Source organism: Chroicocephalus ridibundus, chromosome 3 (genome assembly GCF_963924245.1).
Source record: "Chroicocephalus ridibundus chromosome 3, bChrRid1.1, whole genome shotgun sequence".
Lineage (NCBI taxonomy): Eukaryota > Metazoa > Chordata > Aves > Charadriiformes > Laridae > Chroicocephalus > Chroicocephalus ridibundus.
Genome location: NC_086286.1, coordinates 112,112,299 through 112,132,947, shown reverse-complemented (window position 1 = coordinate 112,132,947; position 20,649 = coordinate 112,112,299). Strand labels below are relative to the sequence as shown.

General features: G+C 36.6%; 1 protein-coding gene across 2 annotated transcripts in view; it reads right to left on the bottom strand.

Annotated features, from left to right (window-relative positions):
* Positions 1-20,649, bottom strand: part of ASAP2 (ArfGAP with SH3 domain, ankyrin repeat and PH domain 2) — a 93,107-nt gene that overhangs the window by 12,912 nt on the left and 59,546 nt on the right. For both annotated transcript variants that reach the window (XM_063330446.1, XM_063330445.1), the window contains exons 12-22: positions 15,683-15,770; positions 13,812-13,860; positions 13,536-13,702; positions 11,580-11,713; positions 10,737-10,831; positions 9,129-9,318; positions 8,609-8,694; positions 8,301-8,416; positions 7,741-7,808; positions 6,773-6,886; positions 2,092-2,347 (exon numbers count right to left, since the gene is read on the bottom strand). In XM_063330446.1, the coding sequence (XP_063186516.1) occupies positions 2,092-2,347; positions 6,773-6,886; positions 7,741-7,808; positions 8,301-8,416; positions 8,609-8,694; positions 9,129-9,318; positions 10,737-10,831; positions 11,580-11,713; positions 13,536-13,702; positions 13,812-13,860; positions 15,683-15,770 (1,363 nt within the window). The remainder of the gene's footprint in view (positions 1-2,091; positions 2,348-6,772; positions 6,887-7,740; positions 7,809-8,300; positions 8,417-8,608; positions 8,695-9,128; positions 9,319-10,736; positions 10,832-11,579; positions 11,714-13,535; positions 13,703-13,811; positions 13,861-15,682; positions 15,771-20,649) is intronic.

Genomic DNA, 20,649 nt, shown 5'->3' with positions numbered 1-20,649 from the left:
TCTTGCTACCTTCTTTAATCCCTGTCTGATAGATGTAATCTTCTCGGGTACTGCAAAAAGAAGACCTCACTCTTGTATGAGCATTATCAGACATGGCTCACTCAAACTGAAACATCAGTTTTGACTTTGAATTGACACAAAACTGTAATTATGAATTCAACCCAAACAAGAAGCTATAGTAACTAGTCATGAAACAGTTACAAAGTACGACTTCTTTGGGGCCTCCTAAACAACTCCATTCTTAGGCTGAGGAGCTGCCTCCCCACTTCACAAAAACACACTACAGGTTTTCTTCATAAAGCCAATATTTTGTACATACCATGCCACTTCTCCATACTCAGCACATGAGCATCATATTAAGAAAAGATGAAATAGAGTAAGGTATGAATAAATACTAGTTTGCAGGGAAAAGCATAAAAGGCTCAGAAGACTTGGAGAACAGCCTAAAGCTAAGAGGATAAAGGAGTAATAAAACACCATAAGCATAACATCAACAACATCAGCAACCAACAAGAAGCTATGATCGATGATACTATTATAGCTTTTAACTAATAAAATAAAATAATCAGCTAATACGTTACTAGACTAAAGAATAGGAACTAATAATCTAATCCAGGCAGCGTGCTTTCTTGGCGTGAGTTGCACTGTACCTGTGCCAAGAAGTCTGGGGTTGGGAATGAAATTAAAATGACACTCTTTGAAAAGTATCATTTAATCAAGGGCAAACAGTGGGTAAAATAGTATGGCTGGCATGGTTAAAATAATACCAAAGTGTAAAATAGTCTTTTTAACTATCTAACTGTATTACTAATTCAGAGATAGAATCTAACAGTTAAACAGACTGCACAAGCTCCTTGGGTGAATTTTCCTGTTTGGTGGGGGAAACATTCCTTTCCATCAAGTCTAGATATTAAGCTTAGACTTCATGCAAAAATGTTAGATGAAAGGAATTCCACCTTGGTTAAATTTTACATGCTGCTAAACTTTCCCCAGCCTCATTCTACCTTTTTTGAAGTAACCCAATACCATGCTGTTCTATTGTTCTCAGTTTTTCTGCCCCCAAAAGAACATATTTAAATGCGACTTTTATGCTGCAGCCATTCTTGTGAGACCAATAACTGACTTTTCATGTTACGCAGATGTTCAATTTGCCACCTCAGACACAATCACTGGGGTATGGAGTCTTGCATTCTGACCTCTGCACAGCGCTCCCAAAGGCAAAGCCACTCAAATATGCCTAGAACATTCCCCACTCGTATCTTCTCTTACAGAGTCTGAATTACAGCACCATAGAAAAGCATGTGTTTACACAGTCATTTGTCTTGAATTGAATTTTACATAAATTTAGCGCCCAGGAAAGCTGCTGGATTAATAAAGGTATTCAAACAATGAAACACACCGAACATGTACCATACAAAGAGGACCTATACAGATTTCTCTACACTTCTTTAATATGATCCAAACAGATTATATATGAAGATAAGAATGAAGTTCACAGCATCAGCTGTAACGGTAGATTTTGCAAGCACACAACCCTTCTGAACCAGGATGACACATGTACATTTCACATTGTTCTGCTGATCGGGGTATAACCACTAACTGGCAATTACATTTTCAGTCAGCAACCAGTTCTCTAAATTATCCAGTTCTCCACGTCATGACACTTAGACTTTTATTTCAACAACCTTGAAGCCTCTATTTATTAAGAAAAGACTTTGCAAGGTTAAAATCTCTCATGTTCTGCATATACTCGCCATTCTCTCAGATCTTAAACAATTTTCTGCAGCAGCCAAATGCTATTGAAATTGTATGTTTAAATTGAACTCTGACAATGACATCTTCAGGAAACAGAAGTATGAAAAGATGGAGTATAACAAGAAAAAAAAATCGCTGAACTAAATTGACTGCAGCCCCCCTTTTAACAAATTGTTTAAGTGTATTGAGGCTTACTTCAAGTATATAAAATGAAGTCATCAATACACTGTTCCAATACTTACCTTTGCAAAATAACTGTAAAACCTAAAACTGTGATAATAAATAATGTATGATCCCATTCGTCTAACATACAATGATATTTCCCGATGTCAGTACCTTTGCCAATATTCCTTGGAGGTAGAGGAGGTGCGCTACTCGTAACAGGTACTGCAGGCTGAATGGGAGGTGGGCTGCCACTGAGTATTGCTCCATATGTTTCATTCTGTAATATACTTGGCATAAATCCTCTTTGCTTATCCTTAGCAATGTTCGCTGCATCTCTGGCCAAGGATGCTACATTAGGCTGTAGTTGGTTTGATCCAAGTTGATAGAAGCTGACAGGCCTGTCCTCTCTCCGATTGGGACTGGGTTGCTTAAACACAATAACAAAAGTGCTCACTGATACCACATTAGTTGTACTAATTTTATTTATGAGTTGATAGAAAGTTATTAGTTTCTAGAAAGAAAAAATGGCTTCTAAAATGCATTTTTGTTGCTTTTAATATGTAATCTAAAACCTACGTTCTGCCCTCTTCAAGACAAAGTAACTGTGGACGTTAACAAAAAAAAAAAAAAAGATTAAATGTGAATTGCATTTCAAAACGATTATCATTTTCTCATTTTATCCTCTAGTGTACTCCTATAGGATAATTCTGTATTGTTACATACACAGGACTATACTTCTCTAGGTAGTCAATATAGATATTCAGAGTGGGTCAAGTAAAGTTTCCCTGCATCAAAATAACAGGCAATATTTTCAAAAGAAAATAAATAGAAGATCCTAAGCCTTGTCCAAGGTTCAGCAGTGTTAGATGCCAAATAGACGATCACGATCTCAAAAACCAGACACAACTGCATCCAAGTACTCTACCTGTAGCTCAGCCTACAACAAATTAGGAGCCAAAACTTGTCATGAACTCTTTCTAGCTCACTAATATTGCTGGACAAGTTTGGGAGATTATTTCAATTGGCAGCTGGGATGGAACACTGCTCATCCCATGCACATTTTCAAATGAGATCTAATTAGTTGTCTTTGAGATTTGCAGCAAGTCATCTGCTTGCTATGCACACTTAGCATTATTTGTCCTGTTTCAACAGCAAGCTTTGTAATTATTGTTATCAAATGGTAATTAAAATATCTGGAGTTATAAATTCATGTGGCTAGTACAGGAATGGGTTGTAACAATCCACAGCTCAGAGAGCATAAATATGGCTTTAGAAATAGCGTTAGATAAACATGTTGCTGACGTACCGTCTATGAAATTACAATAAACCATTTACAGTAATAGCGTTTAGACAGAATAAAGATTTACACCAACAGTATCACAAATAAGCAATTGATTTTCCTCTGGAGATACTCAGTGCTTAGTCTGGATTGATCATGTAGGGCCTTTAGATACGTTGTGGCGCAGCATTATAGTTCAAAGATTTGTAAGAATGATGTATGTGACAGCCAGACACATTAATCTCTACCTTTACTTTGGCTTAACAGCCTCACTCCTCACTGGCTGATGCCCTTCATTTCCTGACCTCTCCACTGTCCTGGTTCTGGTGTTTGTTTCAGCCCACACTTGCTTCTGCTTTCTAAACCAGCAGAAAACTCTTTTTTGTTTTGTTGATTTAGCTTTTCACTTGTTTACCAAACTGAAACAGCTCAATACAGGGACAAACATGTGCCAGAATGAAGGCAAAAGATGAGGTTGGACCAGGCAGACGGCGTGTGGAACAGCAGTAGATACCAGTTGGATCATCTTAGTCTTCTTTTTCGTTAGACTCTCTTTTATATGAAAAATTCTGGGCTAAAAGAACTTCAGTTTCAGACATGACCTATTCTGACAAAGATTACAAAACCTATTCAATTGCTTTACCAGAGAGACAAGCCCAATAGCTTGACACCTACAAACAGAGCTCTGATGTGATCCTAAGCAACAGCAGTACTCACCACTGCATTCAGTGTAGTCACAGACACTAGTCTGTGATTAATAGTCCTTAATCTCCTTTCAAAAGTCCCTGTAGTATAAGCCTATTAATAGTGGGCGGTTTCATTGCTTTAGCATCATTGCTGAGAAGCAAATAGCTTCCTTTACGAGGTGGAGCTCAGGGACCAGCCAAAAAGAGAACGCTCAACTGCAGAAGGCAACTGGCAACAATGAAGGAAGTGAGGGGAAAAAACACATCAAAAAATACAAATTGAGAGCATCCCTGAAAGGGATTTCCTAGATATCTAGTTGTAAATACCCAAACAGTTTTACAGCTTGAAAAAATTAAATCTCTAAAACATAACAGAAAGTTTCAAGCTGCTTTATCAAAAAGGTCGTTACTGCTGTTATTATCTGGATGGTGATATAGGAATACATAAATACTGGGATATAATATAAAAGATCACCCGGAAGAACTGGAATTAGAAGCTCAGGGATTCCAGATTCTTGCGCAGATACCAAAATTGTCAAGAAAAATCTTGAGAAAATTCTCAGAAGGTAGCAATTGAGCTTTGAAAGGGATGGCTTGTGACATGTTATTTGCTCTTCTTTGCTAACTCTAGTTCAAGTCAAGCACCAGAGGTAAGAGCTACCTGGGACTAAAGAGACAGGACATGGGGAAAATAATCCTATACAGACAATATCTTGCAAAAATGGTACTTTGCAACAGAGAAAACTTATTGATCTCAAAATGGGTCTCCAAAACATTAAGTCAATTCAATGGTCTGATGACCTAGCATTTTTTAAAGACATTCTGTGAAGATAAGGAAAATGAACCTATGACTGTCAGGTTTTAATATTTCTGAAAACAAAAAAAAACCCAACACATAAGATTTGGTTTTACATTATTAATTATTAGCAACTCATGCCCTAGCTGAGGTGGGGGATTTACAAGAGAAGTATTAAAATGCTAAAACTTGTAGAAAGAAAAAAGTCAAATTTCATTATCCAGAGCAGAAGAGGGTTTTTGTTAGCTACTTTCAAGAGAAAAAAGGTTGTGCTAACATCTGAAAATCAAATAATATAGAACCTATTGTGTATTCTTTGCACTTTATAAAGGAAGCAGAAAAGGCATAAGCAATTTTAATACTGAACACACAAAAAGAACAAAAACATGTGTCCAATATTTATATGGAATACTTCAAATTATGAAAGTTTCAGAATGTCATTAGTATTTAGGAGCCTATACGTGATTTCAAATTACTTGTCCCCTAGAAATCCAAGCCATGCAGCGCTACAGGCTTGGGGAAGAGTGGCTGGAAAGCTGCTTGGTGGAAAAGGATCTGGGGCTGTTGGTCGACAGCCAGCTGAATATGAGCCAGCAGTGTGCCCAGGTGGCCAAGAAGGCCAACAGCATCCTGGCCTGTATCAGGAACAGTGTGGTAAGTAGGACTAGGGAAAGGATCGTCCCCCTGTACTCGGCACTGGTGAGGCCCCACCTCGAGTCCTGTGTCCAGTTTTGGGCCCCTCACCACAAAAAAGACATTGAGGTGCCGGAGCAGTTCCAGAGAAGGACAACAAAGCTGGTGAGGGGTCTGGAGAACAAGTCGAATGAGGAGCGGCTGAGGGAGCTGGGGTTGTTTAGCCTGGAGAAAAGGAGTCTGAGGTGAGACCTTATTGCTTTCTGCAACCCCCCGAAAGGAGGGTGTAGAGAGGTGGGGGTCGGTCTCTTCTCCCAAGTAACAGGCGATAGGACAAGAGCAAACGGCCTCAAGTTGCACCAGGGGAGGTTTAGACTGGATATTAGGAAAAAATTTTACACTGAAAACTTTATTAAACATTGGAACAGGCTGCCCAGGGAAGTGGTTGAGTCAACATCCCTGGAGGTATTTAAAAGATGGGTAGACATAGGGCTTAGAGATATGGTTTAGTGATGGTTTTTGTCAGAGTTAGGTTGATGGTTGGATCTGAAAGGTCCCTTCCAACCTAGGCGATTCTCTGATTCTATGAAGTGTTGTTCAGGTATTAACACACGGTAGTTTGTTCCCTATCTGTATGTTTAGGTGCTTAAATACTTTTTGAAGTTGGTCCCCAAATTGGGAAATTAAATTTTGAAAACGCAATGAAGTTCCTACGCTACTGGAATACTTTGTAATACTTGTAATATGACCATCCTTTGAGATATTCAAAAGCAATCGGACATGGTCCTAGGCAACTGGCTCTAGGTGACCCTGCTTTAGCAGGGGGGTTGGAACAGATGACCTCCAGAGGTCCCTTCCAACCTCAAGCATTCTGTGACTCTGGACCCAGTAGCACCACAACACCACCAGAAGTTTCAGGTATGAAAAGGGAGAAAAACAAAAATATTTTTACATGAAGATTCAGAATAAAGACCCTACTCTGCTATTAAAGGATGTGGCTTATTTAATGCAGAATTTTAGTTCCACTGAAGACAAGCCAATGCATAATCTCTTCCAAAATTAAAGGCATCGACTGGAGCTGTTTAACAAACATGAGGTACCTCTCTTTGTAAAGGCAATTTTCCTATCTCATGTCAGTTCTGCTTCATGATCAGCAGATCTAAATATTCCTGATGTATTGAAACAAACTATTGGCTCCTTTAAGAAAAAGATATGACATCTGGCTAATTGTAACTTGATCATCACCACACAGTCATACATTTTATACCTTATATTAAAGAGCAAAAAGAAGACAAACTAGAAAGTAAGGAACTAAAATTTAAGCTACTACATTTTACTACAGAACTTTATTTCACAGTGTCTTCATACCTATAGTAAATGTAGTGTTATTGAGATCACTATGAACATCATGCTTACACAGATACGTATACAGAAAAATAATAGCGTATTGATACAAACCTGCAGCTTTTCATCCACATCATCATCACTTTCATCCAGATCTTCATGGAGTAACCGCCATTCATATTCTACATGAACATGTGAATTAAATCTTCCGGACAGTGCTTGAGTAAGCTAAGGGAAAAAAGATCACTGTTGATACGTATGTTATGTGCAGTACTTATTTTAAAACAATGTATTTCAAAACAAACAAAAATCACATATAGAAGGAACCTTGGTTTCTAAGTACAAATATTACTTCTATCTTAAAAACAGTTTTCAGTAATACGGAAAGTCACTGCACTGAGACAAGTTTAAAGAATTAAGCTCTGTGACCAAACACAACACAAATAAATCAAAAGCAAATAGGCTTTTCATTAACAATTGTAGGTCCATTCTCCATTTTCTGATAATAAGCACCACATCCTATTTCGCTTGATTTAGAAATTCCAAGTCAAAGACGTTAACTGCAATGGCAGGTGGTTTTTTAAATCAGACTCACTTATCAAGAAGCTGTGACCCCACTAATCCATTTTTCTTGCTTACCAAAAGCAGTGCTGGTAGCCACCTTCTCTTCATAGAATCACAGAATGGTTTGGGTTGGAAGGGATCTTTAAGACCACCCAGTCCATCCCCCCTGCCATGGGCAGCAACATCCACGGCTTCTCTGGGCGACAAGAATATGGCCTTCATTCATGGCCTTAACCCATAAAAAGTACTTTAATGACCAGATTTCAACAGGATGTCCGACACTGGTGGATCTGGGACTAATAGCTCGAACAGAATCATCCCCTGGCCCCAAGAAGTTTAGCATTTCCAAAGCATCTAAAAAGTTATATAACTTTCTTCTTAAAAGCACATAACTATTCCTAAGCATGCAACTCTTTCATCTGGAATATATTCATTGAATATTCAACTGTAAACTGTTAAATATCCAGATGTGACTCCGCTTATAAATGCACAAACAAACAGAAAGATGCAACACTTACCAACTCTTCACAGTGAGTGTGTTTTAAGCGTTTAGCTATATCTAGTGGCGTCTCTCCTGATTCATTAGCTATATTACAGCAAGAAAAGAAAATTATGATGACAGGCGTCACTATTAACATACCCATTACTAAAGATAAAGACAAACTTTCATGTACAAAGTGAAACACACTTTGTGTGTGTTGACCAACACACTCTAAAATTCATCTCTTTCCTTCATATGTAGGTCCACCTCATACCAAGCCTCCGACCATGACAAGCAGCAGCAACTCAACATGCCATCTATATGGAATGATAGCCATGAAATGGCAGTATGTAACTCAGCAATAAGATATCAGTTGAAAATCTTGGTACTTATCTAGATGTGTTCAAAAAGCATGTATAATGTATAAGTCAATTTTAAACTTGAAATAAACAGTGAATATTGATTTTTTTCATAATGAAGATTATATTCACAGTATTATGATAAACAAATTAGGAGAAAACGCACTTATTCCACCTTCACTGTTTCTTATCTGAAGCAGTGACAAATATGAAATTGAAGTACACATTACCCTTTTACCTATTTCAATAGAAGCCTTCCCTCTTAGCAGCAGTTTGAGGCACTCAACGTTGTCCGTCAGGCAGCAGTAATGCAGGGCTGTGCTACCTTTACATGTTTGCTTATCTAGATTGCCACTATTGGAGTACAAGAAAGAAGAAAAAAATCTCATTAAACTTAGTTCCTACCCTGTATTAATAAACTTTTCTTATTACAGAATTTTTAAAGAACTAAATTACATTTGCAAATACTAGAATTAGTTTTAGTATTTGTATTACTTGACATAAAAGCAGTATCAGTTACATTTTAGTACCTTTCCATACACTTACCTGTTCTGCACTAAAAAGTCAACTATATGAAGGGATGTTCGATCAACTGACCTAACAGCAAGGTGAAGTGCTGTTTCATCTTGCTCCTAAGAACAAAATAAAAGAACACTTTTGATTCTTCTGATCTACAGAGATGCAGAAATTTTATTAAGACCTAGATCAATTAAAACTATTTAAATTTTAAAATATTCAGACATGCTACCAGTAAAAAAAATCTCTTGTGAAGACATTTATTGCTCCCCTTTTGTTCCTTTAAAGTAAACAAACAATTGGGTTGAAAACAAATGGATTATCAAACGTTTAATGTAATGTTTGATGTTTAATACATTTAAAATATGGTAGTATTCGAAAACAATTTTAGATTCAACTATTTAATATCCTCTTTTGTTATTGCTAAATTACATCATCAAAAGGACAAATGTTCAGAACAGTGTTTCAAATAAGACAAAATAGTCCTTTTTAATTAAAGAAAACATATTGCACTTATTACAATTTGTCCAATAAAATTTACAACACTTACATGGCCATTGGCCAGTGGAATTTTTTCTGTGAGATCCACACCGTCAGCATATACTTGGACTAATCCAAGAATGTCTCTTGATTTGACCGCTTCACAAAGAGCATGCAATTTAGCTGCATTGTCAGCGTGCTTTTTCCTTGCATATTTTCTCTCAATATACTTGGCAGTAATATAATCTTTTCTTGCATTCCTGAAATTGAATATAATTTACTTCTATAACTTTTAGCAGAAGATACACATTAGAATTTCCATAAATATATGCAAGTCTTTTGAAATAAAATCTGGGAAAGACTATTTCTCATTCATTATGATAATTTTTCTTTTCAATATGCATGTAAGACATGCAGTCTCGTATTTCCAGTATGAAATGTAGCTACAGAAGATGTACCAAATATCCAATACGAAGACAGACTGTGAATTTTCCCCTCTGAACTCTGGTGTGAAGTTGAGATCAAGATTACCCATCTCCACGTACAGAAGATAGATCAAAGCTGTTGATAGCCAACTACCAAATGACTGCTCCTCTTCCCACCAGAGCAAGACAGGAGCTTGAATATCTCCCAAAGGCCTAACTCCTCACCAGCTCTTGAGATGCACACAACATTACACAGAAGACATTTAGCAAAGCCATACTTTATCATCTAGATACTATATAATGGGCAAAAAGAAAAAAAATAGAAATAATAAATTGAATCAACAGATAGCTCTTATTCCTAACAGCAAATGACAGTATTCCTTCAAAGTTTTTAAAAAGTGTTTGTCTTCAGGTTCTCATTCCATTAAAAAAACCCTGAAGTTTGATATGTAGATGTATCAAACTAAATGATTTTTTAAAATGTCATTTTTTAGAAGTCTTCCTATACTATAGATTTAGCATTCAGTAAAATTATTAATTTTTATTGTTGATATTCTGTATTATGGATAGTGGTAGTAAAAAAAATATTTAAACTGTGTGGTTTAACATTGGTTCTGTCAGAATGGTGAAAGTTCAGATAATGTAAAATGAGCTTCATCCAAAGCCAGTTCTTCTGGGTTTGTTTCTACATCGTTTACTAGCTCTTTTACGGTGGAGTAGTATCCAGCCAAGTAGGCAGCTGGCCTTGCTGCGTCTCTGCCATTACGGTTCAGTGTTTTCAAGGAATTCAATTAAATGTTCTGTCTTTATTCCACATAGTTACGGACTTAAGTCCTAGATGTACTTTCTAAACGCTAGGTGTTCAGTATCTTTTAGGTAAAACGTGTACCTTATTCCAATTTCTAAGTTGTGTTTAAATAGCACAAAATTAATAGCTTTGTTTTTAATCCCTACCCTTGTGTGTCTTTAAAATTCCCAACAAGTCATGTTTAATTTGTTTACGTCCCACAAATCATGATTCAGAGACTTGGTAAAATAATCCTTTCTATTAGGGAAGGTACAATCAGCTAATCTAAGTTCAATAAAACAGGCATGAAGAGCATCAGAAAAAAAGGTTTACTCCTTGGCTATAAGGCTATATATAAGACATTATACCTCTTCCATGGCCTGTCGGTGCAAACTGTAATGGCACAACCCATTAACAATATTAATTTAAATGCCTGCCTTTTTCACAAGTAGTGGCTTTTACTTACATATCACTGCTTGGATTAGGTTTGACCGTCTCATCAACTGGCAGACAGAATTCCATAATCTCATTAAACCCAGCATTCCCAATATTCTTTGCAAGCTGTTAGAAAAACAAAGTAATCCACAACTCAATAAACACGTTCAGTTATTGGCCACACAAATTCTAGTGGAAGGACAAGGGAAAACGGGAGTTGGGTCTTTTTGTTTCTGATTCCTAATTCTGCTACTATGTCAATGATCATGAACAAATTAGGTACCTTTTTGGATGTCAGTTTTCAGCTATGATTTAATACACAAATAAGTAACTGCAGAATAATCTATCAAGACACTAGTTCCCACAACAAACGCAAAAATACTTTGTGCTGGGTAAGAACATGCATGTGAACTGTCACAGAGCAGCTAATGCCTGGTAACCTCTTTGTGTAGCAAAGCTGGATACATTTTCATCCTTTGAGGATTAAAGTTCTCTTCTAAAACAATGCTAAATAATTAATGGAATAAGTATTTGTGAAGTCCTTCAATTTTTAATCTGAGGCACATTAATATGTCGAACAGCTGTGTTCTTTTAAAAAGCAACCAAGGATAAAAAGACTTGGAAACACACACACAAAAAAGAAGCCTCTACTAATTTGAATTCTAAGATCAGGCAAAGTTTACAGTAAGAAACTAAATTCCAGGAGGTTCCCTCACACTTGACGAATTAAGCTTTCTTAAATTATATTTATCCAGAGATTGGATAAATCTCCGTTTCAAGATTGGAACAACATATCATTAAAGTGACAGAAGTATACTTGTGTTGGAAGTATTTTATAGTACTATTTTTAAGTTAATTAAAGCAATTTGATTACCAAAAGTTCAGATGTTCCCAGCACATCTAATGTAAGTGATTGCATTCTGGAATAGTGAACGCCAAGTTCTCTATGGATTCCTGAGCATTCAATGCAAGTTAGAATTCCCAAATTTGTTGAAAGCCAGGTAGGATCTGAAACAGAAAGTACCCACAGAATTAAAATTTATTCAGGTAATTATTTCCTTCTGGAAAATGTAGTATACAGAAAGGAAATTCAGTAAAATAAGATTCCTGTACATGAATTATCCATTTTTTGATTTACATAGTTACATTTACTCTATTGGGAAACACAAACCAGGATCTTTTAGTGGCGAAAGTAGTGAATTTTTTTTAATTTTTTTTTTATTTTTGTAAAGGACATTGCTCTCCAGGGGAGCTGTTCAAACAGTCCAGTTTGTCATTCTTCACACGGCTTTTCAGGAACTGCATTTTCCCACCACCAATATAATGGTGTCACATTCTCAACTGAGGGTATTGGTGCAGTTCAACCTGAAATAACAATGCCTACAGGTTTCTTTTTTTTAATTTTATTTCAAGTATAGACTCTAGACTAAGTGAAGCAGCAGTGATTCTGAAGTATACATACAGCACCACACTACAATGAATTCTCACTCAGCTATTTCAAAGATACTAAGGCTCATCCCTCTCCTCTTGTTACCCTAGCTTGTCTTTTCTCCTGGTATTTTGCATTCTTGGTATAACATTCCCTCAACTTCCAGACAAATAATTAATTTCTGAAGATACAGACATTCATTTACTTGATAAAGGTTTGGTAGTAGCTATTTAGAATGTTCTCCTTTAAAGACAGCAGGATTGACTCTTCCCATAGTTTTATACAGTATCTATTGCTGGAAGTATTGCTGGAAGGGCTACAAAGCTGGTGAGGGGTCTGGAGGACAAACCTTATGAGGAACGACTGAGGGAGCTGGGGTTGTTTAGCCTGGAGAAAAGGAAGCTGAGGAGAGACCTTATCACCCTCTACAACTACCTGAAAGGAGGTTGTAGAGAGATGGGGGCTGACCTCTTCTCCCTGGTGACAAGTGATAGGATGAGAGGGAACGGGTTCAAGTTACATCAGGGGAGGTTTAGATTGGATATTAGGAAACATTTTTTCACTGAAAGGGTTATTAAACATTGGAATAGGCTGCCCAGGGAGGTGGTGGATTCACCATCCCTGGAGGTGTTTAAAAAAAGGGTAGATGGGGCACTTAGGGACATGGTTTAGAAGTGGCTTTTGTCAGGGTAGGTTAATGGTTGGACTTGATGATCTTAAAGTTCCCTTCCAACCTCAGCGATTCTATGATTCTATGATTCTAAGTTACTATTGATTTATAAAGTGCACACAGTTTCAGACCTGAAGTTTTTAGCTACAGTTTCAGATAAAAAACCCCTAAGTCCTGCAGTGCCTCTGTAACATAAAAGAACACAGGAAACAGCAGGATTTAAAAAATAATTTGAAGAGGATTAAAGTACAAAATCATCGATCAACAAAACCAACACTGCAAACTGCAGTCAGCAGGTGCATTCTTTTCCAAATGAGCACAGTCTTAGACATATTCCCTGGCTCACATTCAAAGTCAAACATAAAAAGTGGGGGGGGGGGGGAAGAGAGAGAAACGTATTAGGAAAATGCTTGAAGTATTTTACTGCTGTCCAGTCTTACCTAAATATGGGCTAATAAAATAAGTTCAATTCATTTATATAAGCAAAAGTTACAATTAGCAAAATACATGGGAGAAAAATCAGCTTCTTAGTAACTTTTCTCCCCACTGACAATATGCATATAGCAAATTAATGTTACTAAAATAGTTCAATTAAATTCTTAGCATATTCTATTATGTGTATATAATCTTTTGTGAGATAAGGAGTAAAAGCGAAAGCATAAAACATCAGCTTAAATACTCTCATGAGACACAGAATTTTTACCAATTAGAAATATGCTTAATTGAGTCACCTTGTGCTCCGCAGTCACAACACACATCATTTCCAGTCATCCTCTGGACTTCAGATATAATTTCTTTTGTCAGTTCCTGGACAATATTATTTTCTCCTGTGTTATCATCTCCTTTGAATGCATTATTTAAAGCTTCCTCTTTGCTGTTTTGTAGCACAGATGTCCATCTAAAATGGCAGTAATATTTTGCTATTAAATGTTTCAGCACTTCTAAAGTTCAAGGTAACGTCACAGCAGAACACCCGTATCAAAACTAAAATTAGCAAAGTAACTCACATTTGACATTCCTGTTCATCCTCTGCTTGAAAGTGGTACGTTCTGTCATCTGCGCAATAAATAATTCACATACCGATTAAAAAAAAAAATATATTGAAAAACTGATTTTGCAAAAATCTCTCAGGAAAATTTAAAATTAATTGACGTGTGACTCCTGAGCTTTCCAGTGTCATCACTGGAGTGTTGACAGGCAAAAAGTCTATCACTCTTACTACCTACAGTTCATCTATGTTTACACCCGTGTTTACAAAAGGTGGCTTGTTGCTCTTTAAACAGAAACTCCTTTCTTCAGTGCTGTGCTTCTATCGCACAAGCAAGAGCATAGTCATTTTTCCATGTTCTAGATATAACCTCAGTAATCACAAGTCTGAAGTTCTGCTGGGGGAGGAGGTGTTTACGAGTAAAATATAGAGTCCATATTTGAGTTTGTCGTGTATGTAAGAAAGATTTGAGCTCTTAAAACCACAGTAATCAAAAATGGCAAAACAAATTTGCCACACCCAAAGTCCAAATTACAATCAGAGTAAGCTTTTTTAATTAAATCAAGACTAAAAATTTCAATTTACTACTACTTTCATAGTTCTAAGCATTGTTATCATAGTGTATTATTAAAAAAAAAAGCACAACGCATTTTAAGTTTATGAAACAAATGAGATATGAGATATGAGAGTGGTGATTGAGCCAGAGTGAGAATAATTGATGAGAAGGACACAGGGAAAGCTACTGGCAAAAAGGTATTCCAGGCTGAAAATTCCTAAAGTTTGAAAAATATTCAGGCAAAAAGGTATTAAAAGATACTTTCAAACATGGAAAATGTTAAGAGAGTGAGGATACATGAAAGGACAGAAAGGAAAGTGCTAGATAAAGAATAAGAGATTTCTATCTTGCCATGACACAGAAATTTGCAGTTTTTAAAAAAACAAGGAATGTTTTAAAACTATAGTAAAACAAAGTGGAAAAAGTGATCTGGAGAAGGCTGAGAGGTAGGTTATGCCTTATCATATGTATGAATGGACAAATGATAATGCTGTGACAAGCTGATATTGGGCAAAATGTGATGTGGTAATCAACAAAGAAAGCGCAAAGCAAACAGGAGAGACCACTTGCTCGTGCAGAAATGGAAAATCCATATACTGCATACATCAGTACTAGTCTATTAACATAAGTAGCATATCTTTAATTTATAAACAGAGAAGAAATTTATGCTCTGGCAAAGGAACAAATGAGGAATAGATTTATATTCTTCTCCCCAAATAATTTGAGATATATATTTTAATAATGTATTTTTATTGAATGTCCCAGTGAGGAAAAAAAGGAAATATTCTACTATACAATTTTGTATCACCCCGTTCAGTTCCCAAAATTATTCAGTTTTGGTGGTTTTAATAGGTGGACTCTTTATCTCACCTTTGTTATGAGATGATAAAACTAAAAATGTTTTCAGTATTTTCTTCAGTTACATAGCAACCACTATGCTTAAATTTTAAGAAGTTTTGTCATGGTTTAAAAGCTTCTTTCGATCTTGTACAAAAGTCATAACTTTCCAAGATAATCAGCTATGACATTTTCAATATAAAGAGTGATGTCACAGGAAAAAATATTATTACTCTGCTGTAGAGCAGCACAAAATGATACAGAATGAAGGAGCAAAGAAAGCTTTAAAAACAAGTGGTTTTCCAAAGAAATAGGTTCAGTTATTTGCATTATGCTAAAATAAGTTAAATGGTAAATTGTCATAGGAAGGGCATTTTATAAAGGGAAGCATTCTACAACTGCGAAAATGTTGAAGTGGATTATTGAGACATCTACAGAACTAATGCAAAACCCTCTGATATTAGCTGCAAGTAAAAAGACCTAAACAACAAACCTACGTGATATGAGGTCAAAACATTTTTTCTCCTCTGGGTTTGTTTTCACTTGGCAGGTTAACAGATTGAGCTTTGCTGGAGGTCGGTTAGCCTATTTGAAGACAAAGCATACATGTTTTAGTATATTGATACTAACTGAGCCCTGCAGTCCAAAAACACAGGATAACATCCCACTGGCCAAAAACACTTGACAAACGGCTGTTACTTTTATTTTTAAGATACCCAGGTTTTGATTTATGTTTTCTTCTGCATCATGGTTTGTAAACTACATTTTCCTATATTTAGATATTTTGTCCAATGATAACTGGATAGATGCTAGAATTTTGAAAGGGGAGAGGGGTAAAAATCACTTTCATCACCACTGCTTCCTTTAACCTGCCTGTCCTACAGACCTGAGACAGCACCTAGAAAGATGTTGTGTTTGCAACCTTGACTTGAGGAATGGCTTGCACTTGCGACAATGGATCACTAGTTTCACTCTTTTAGAATAATTAAATCAGAAAGCAGACTTAACTAGAGAGATGTAACTAGAAAGGCAATAACTCTAGACACTAATATCTGAAAAATAATTTGTTTAAATCATTAGGAAAGTACTATAATAAAGATAGTGATACACAAACACATTACCACACTCACTGTTGCATTCTAACAATTTTAATCAAATTGCTAAAACAAGACTTAATCATCTAAAGAACTATTATGAAGCTGAACTACCACATAATGTAATTAACTTGCAATGAGTTATAAGAAACATAGATCTTCTCAGTCACTTCTAAATTTATTGATGAAAACATTTAGTTCAAAAAAGAAGGGAGAACAAGTCTGAAGAGTACAGATTTCCTTGAAACAACCTGATAAAACCATGTAGCTGGCCAAAAAAAGAACATCATCATCATTATATGTGAAGACCAGTAAAAAAAACCCAAAACCCTGGAGAAACAGAAGGAGGGAAACAATTACTTTTTTTTTTTTTCCTGTTTAAAGAGGAGCATGGTGCCCTTGAAAAACAGCATGCTCAGGCTTTGCCCAACATAAGCAGCAGACATAACAAAGTCATGCATGCTTTGAAACAAGAAACCTGCAGGTCACTTGCTGGGCAATGTAAAATAAATTGTACCCAAGAGAGGTTTTGGAGGCAGCAAGACGACAATTAATTGACAACCACATTGTATTCTCTGCCTAGTAAATAGCTTTTCAAATTCCAGACATTGCTTTTAGCAGTAAAAGTGTATACAGTTTTCATTATTTAAGCCTATCAGCAAGAGTTCTTTGTAACTAGAAGCATACAAGAAAACATCTGAAAACGCCAGCTTGGGCCCATTTTCTTGGTTATATTTAAATATACCTAATATCCATAGCACTAAAGTTTCCAGTGTTTACATTTTTAATGTAACTGTTTGTCCAAGAAGTGTCCAGAAGCTGCCTAAAATGGAAATATAAAACAAAGCAAACAAAAATCAAAATGTAAGTATTTGATAAGCAAGCCACTGGGCAACTCGTACACACCTTTCTCACAGGCTCTATTTAAAAATGCAAGTAAATTCAAGTTAAGAAAGAATCCACTTGCCCCGGGACTTTGGATCTGAAGCACATTCAGGACCTACCTAATTTTCTATAACTTATGAAATATCAAGCTGTAAATGGATCCACTAAAAAGCTTCAAAGAGGTCTGAAGGACCAATATACAAAGAACTCATCTCTCTGGACAGGAGAATGAAGCATAAGAACTCTGTATCGGGATCCAAGAACCTAAAGAAATGGCTGCGATGACCTAAAACACATCCTAGGCCAATGTGCTGATCTTGGAATCCAAACATATTCCAAAGCTTTTAACTGAGGATCTCACAACCTGAAGTCAGCATTAACAAGGGTATTAAAATACCCTGACATCTTTGCATGTGGCTGATACCACCACATTCACACTTCTGTCCTGTAGCCAAGTAACAGCCTCTCCCCACCCACCTCCTCAATTATTGCCCATTCCTTGGTGGACAACACGCTTCCATCACATGGTGGATGCTGCCTGGGGAGAAGTTAGAGCCAGAACACAAAGGGAGAAAAGGCTGCATAAATTCCTTAGCCACACTAGGCTGCAGGTGGATCCAGACTTTTGGCAGGATTAGGAGACACTAGAAGTAGAAAACGGTAACAAATGTGTAGCTGCTATCATACATTTTGTTTGAAACCTCTAAGCTTCATTTTCCTGCTCAAGTCTCTGACTAGACAATGAAATTTCAGATGACTGCTGAAATTTTGGACATCCAGGTTAACACACCAATATCCTGAAAAGATGTGCTGCCACCCTTCATGCCATACACGCAGACTTCAGCATCAACTTGTTCCTTCCTGCACAAACAGTAACCCTCCATCCACCAAAACTGACTTATAATCTGTTCCGGGAACAAACAGCAAGTGTAGGAATCAAAAGGTTAGGTCCCTAAAACAATACCGAAAAGTGCTACGATACAGAGCTGATTTTTACAAAAGGCATGAGCAAATGCGTCCACTTACTTAACAGACCAGTTGGCTGATTTCATCCTACATTTTTTTCTGGATATCACAGTGATCTACTCAAGAATCAAAAGATTAAATCTGAGTCTTTTGCCTTTAGATTGTCCTGTTAATCATAATGGTAGATTAAAGTTTCCAACAGTAAAGAACGAACAACTAAAAACACGTTTCCTTGATAATGAGTCTCTCATATTCCTTTTATGCAGACAACCAGCAAATTCCGTTTAAGCTCTTTAAACACAAATCAACGTTGAGGAATCTGGAGGTTCCTCAAGTGTAAGTTTTTCCCTTGTGACTTCTTGATCCAGAAACCACTTGGGAATTCCTATTTACACGGTTCAATCTGCTTCTATCATTGTTTTTTTCATCCACGTGTGTTAAACTGCAGTCAGGCAGATGTCAGAAAATTTCCAACTGCTAACAATTACACAAAGGAGCAGTGTCTGGTTTTCCATCAACCATGACCTTGCACGTTGCTCTACGAATGTTAATTTCTTTGAAGCTTTTAGTTGTCTAAAAGTATAACTTCTGCACATATGCTAATGCAGACACATGTATTCAGCGTTACAGCTGGATGACTGACAGAGAACCAACCATATTCTCCCCGTCCATACCAGGAGAACACTTGGCAGGCAAGTTTAAGTCAGAATACAGCATCTGCAAGTGCCTGAAGATAGCTGTTCCAGAAACTAACTGAAAAAATAGTCCCTCACAAAGACAGGCTACATATGACCAAAGAACAAAAATCCATGAAGAATACTTAGCCTTTAAAGGGAAAGCATTTACAAATTTGTATTCGATAAAGCAAACAAAACTGACAACTAAATTTCTGAGAGATGGTTCGTTTTGATGAACAGCTGGGAAGAGAGAACGACACATTGTATTTCAGAGACCAGGAGATATCAACCCCGAGAAAGCTTGGAAATCAATGTTGTTGCTTCATAAGTCTCAGAAGACATTCAGAGCAGTCCAGAAAATTCTTAACAAACAGAAATTGCTTCTACCCATTTCAATGTCTATGAAACAAGCATTAATTTTTTTTTTTTTTTTTTTTTTTTTTTTACACACAAAACGGCCATCAGTACATAACGGGAAAGTGTGCAAGTAAGTAAAAATACTTTTTAGGACTGTATGTTAAAACACAAAGGTACTCTTTTAATTCTATAATATGAAAAATCAAGACCAAACCTGTGAAACCCACGTATCTAAACTCACATTTAAGTATCTACCTTAGTAACTGAACTCCAGCTACAGCTCCACTGGTTTCAGTGGGAACTTACTGCTTCTAAAAATGTTAGACCATCTGGTAGACAGCTTATAAAAAGAGAAGAACAACAGTATCTCGATAGACTCAGTAACTGTGCTTGCATGTGAAAGTTTTAAAATTCTGCTCCACGAGTGGATTTTGTAGCCTCTGCCAGCTCTGAGCTGCCCTAGCTACACTCCTACTGGTGCCCCCGCAGCATGTCCAATGCCAAGTGCATTTACAGCACACGGAGACACCAGTATAGAAACAGTAATAGACTTTTCTCCGTCAAAGACACACTCATACGCACTCAAATGAGAACAGGGATAAACTGGTGGACAACTGCAAAGCCGTAGTAACGACTCTACTTTGCAGGCCTGGTTTTGTACTCTTCCTTAACTCCTGGTTGTCAATTCAGAAGGCAACAGCTCATGGTCAGATGCACAAATGAGAGATTGATTCGTTTTTGCTGCCAGGGTCAACTTGTAGTCATAGCAACAGGCATAACAGGATGAAGAACAGAACGGTTCATAACAGGATCAAGAAATAGGACTGTTTATTAGACCAAGAATGGGAAATACCATCACTGAATTGATTTTTGCCTTAAGAGACTTCCTTAAAAGTTTTGAGAAAGCAATATAAAAAGAGAAGAGTTATGAGAAAGCAAAACCAGCTGAGTTCAAAGCCAAGTGTAAAAGGTCGAAAGTATGAAAGTATAAAGTTTTAAAACTTTAAGAATAAATATTAAAAGTTTATGTGTTTAAAATATTGGTAGGAAAGAGGGACTTCTAACTCTCTATCTCTTGTCCTTCTGGTAGAAGTTGCCTTCAGAGTTGATTTTTCCCAACAGCCGCTCCACAGAAAAGCTACCTTCATTAACAGACTATCACATAACAGCCAATGTGGGGGGAGAAAAGAGACTCAGTTTATCTAGTAAATATAATTTGTTGTTTAACCCATATCTAAAAGATGGCTTAACGCCCAACCATATCTTTCCAAAAAAATGAAGTTAGAATTTGTATTTTTAGATAATCTGGTAAAATATGAACAGTTTACATGAACTAAATGAGTCATTAAAAAAAGCCAGTTTTTTCCCATTAACAGTCACGAGCATTCAAACAGTTGTATTTTTAGATACTGTTTATGTCTTGATATATTTCTGAAAGACTGCCTTAAAAAAAAAAAAAGTATCCATCATATTCAAAACACTGCA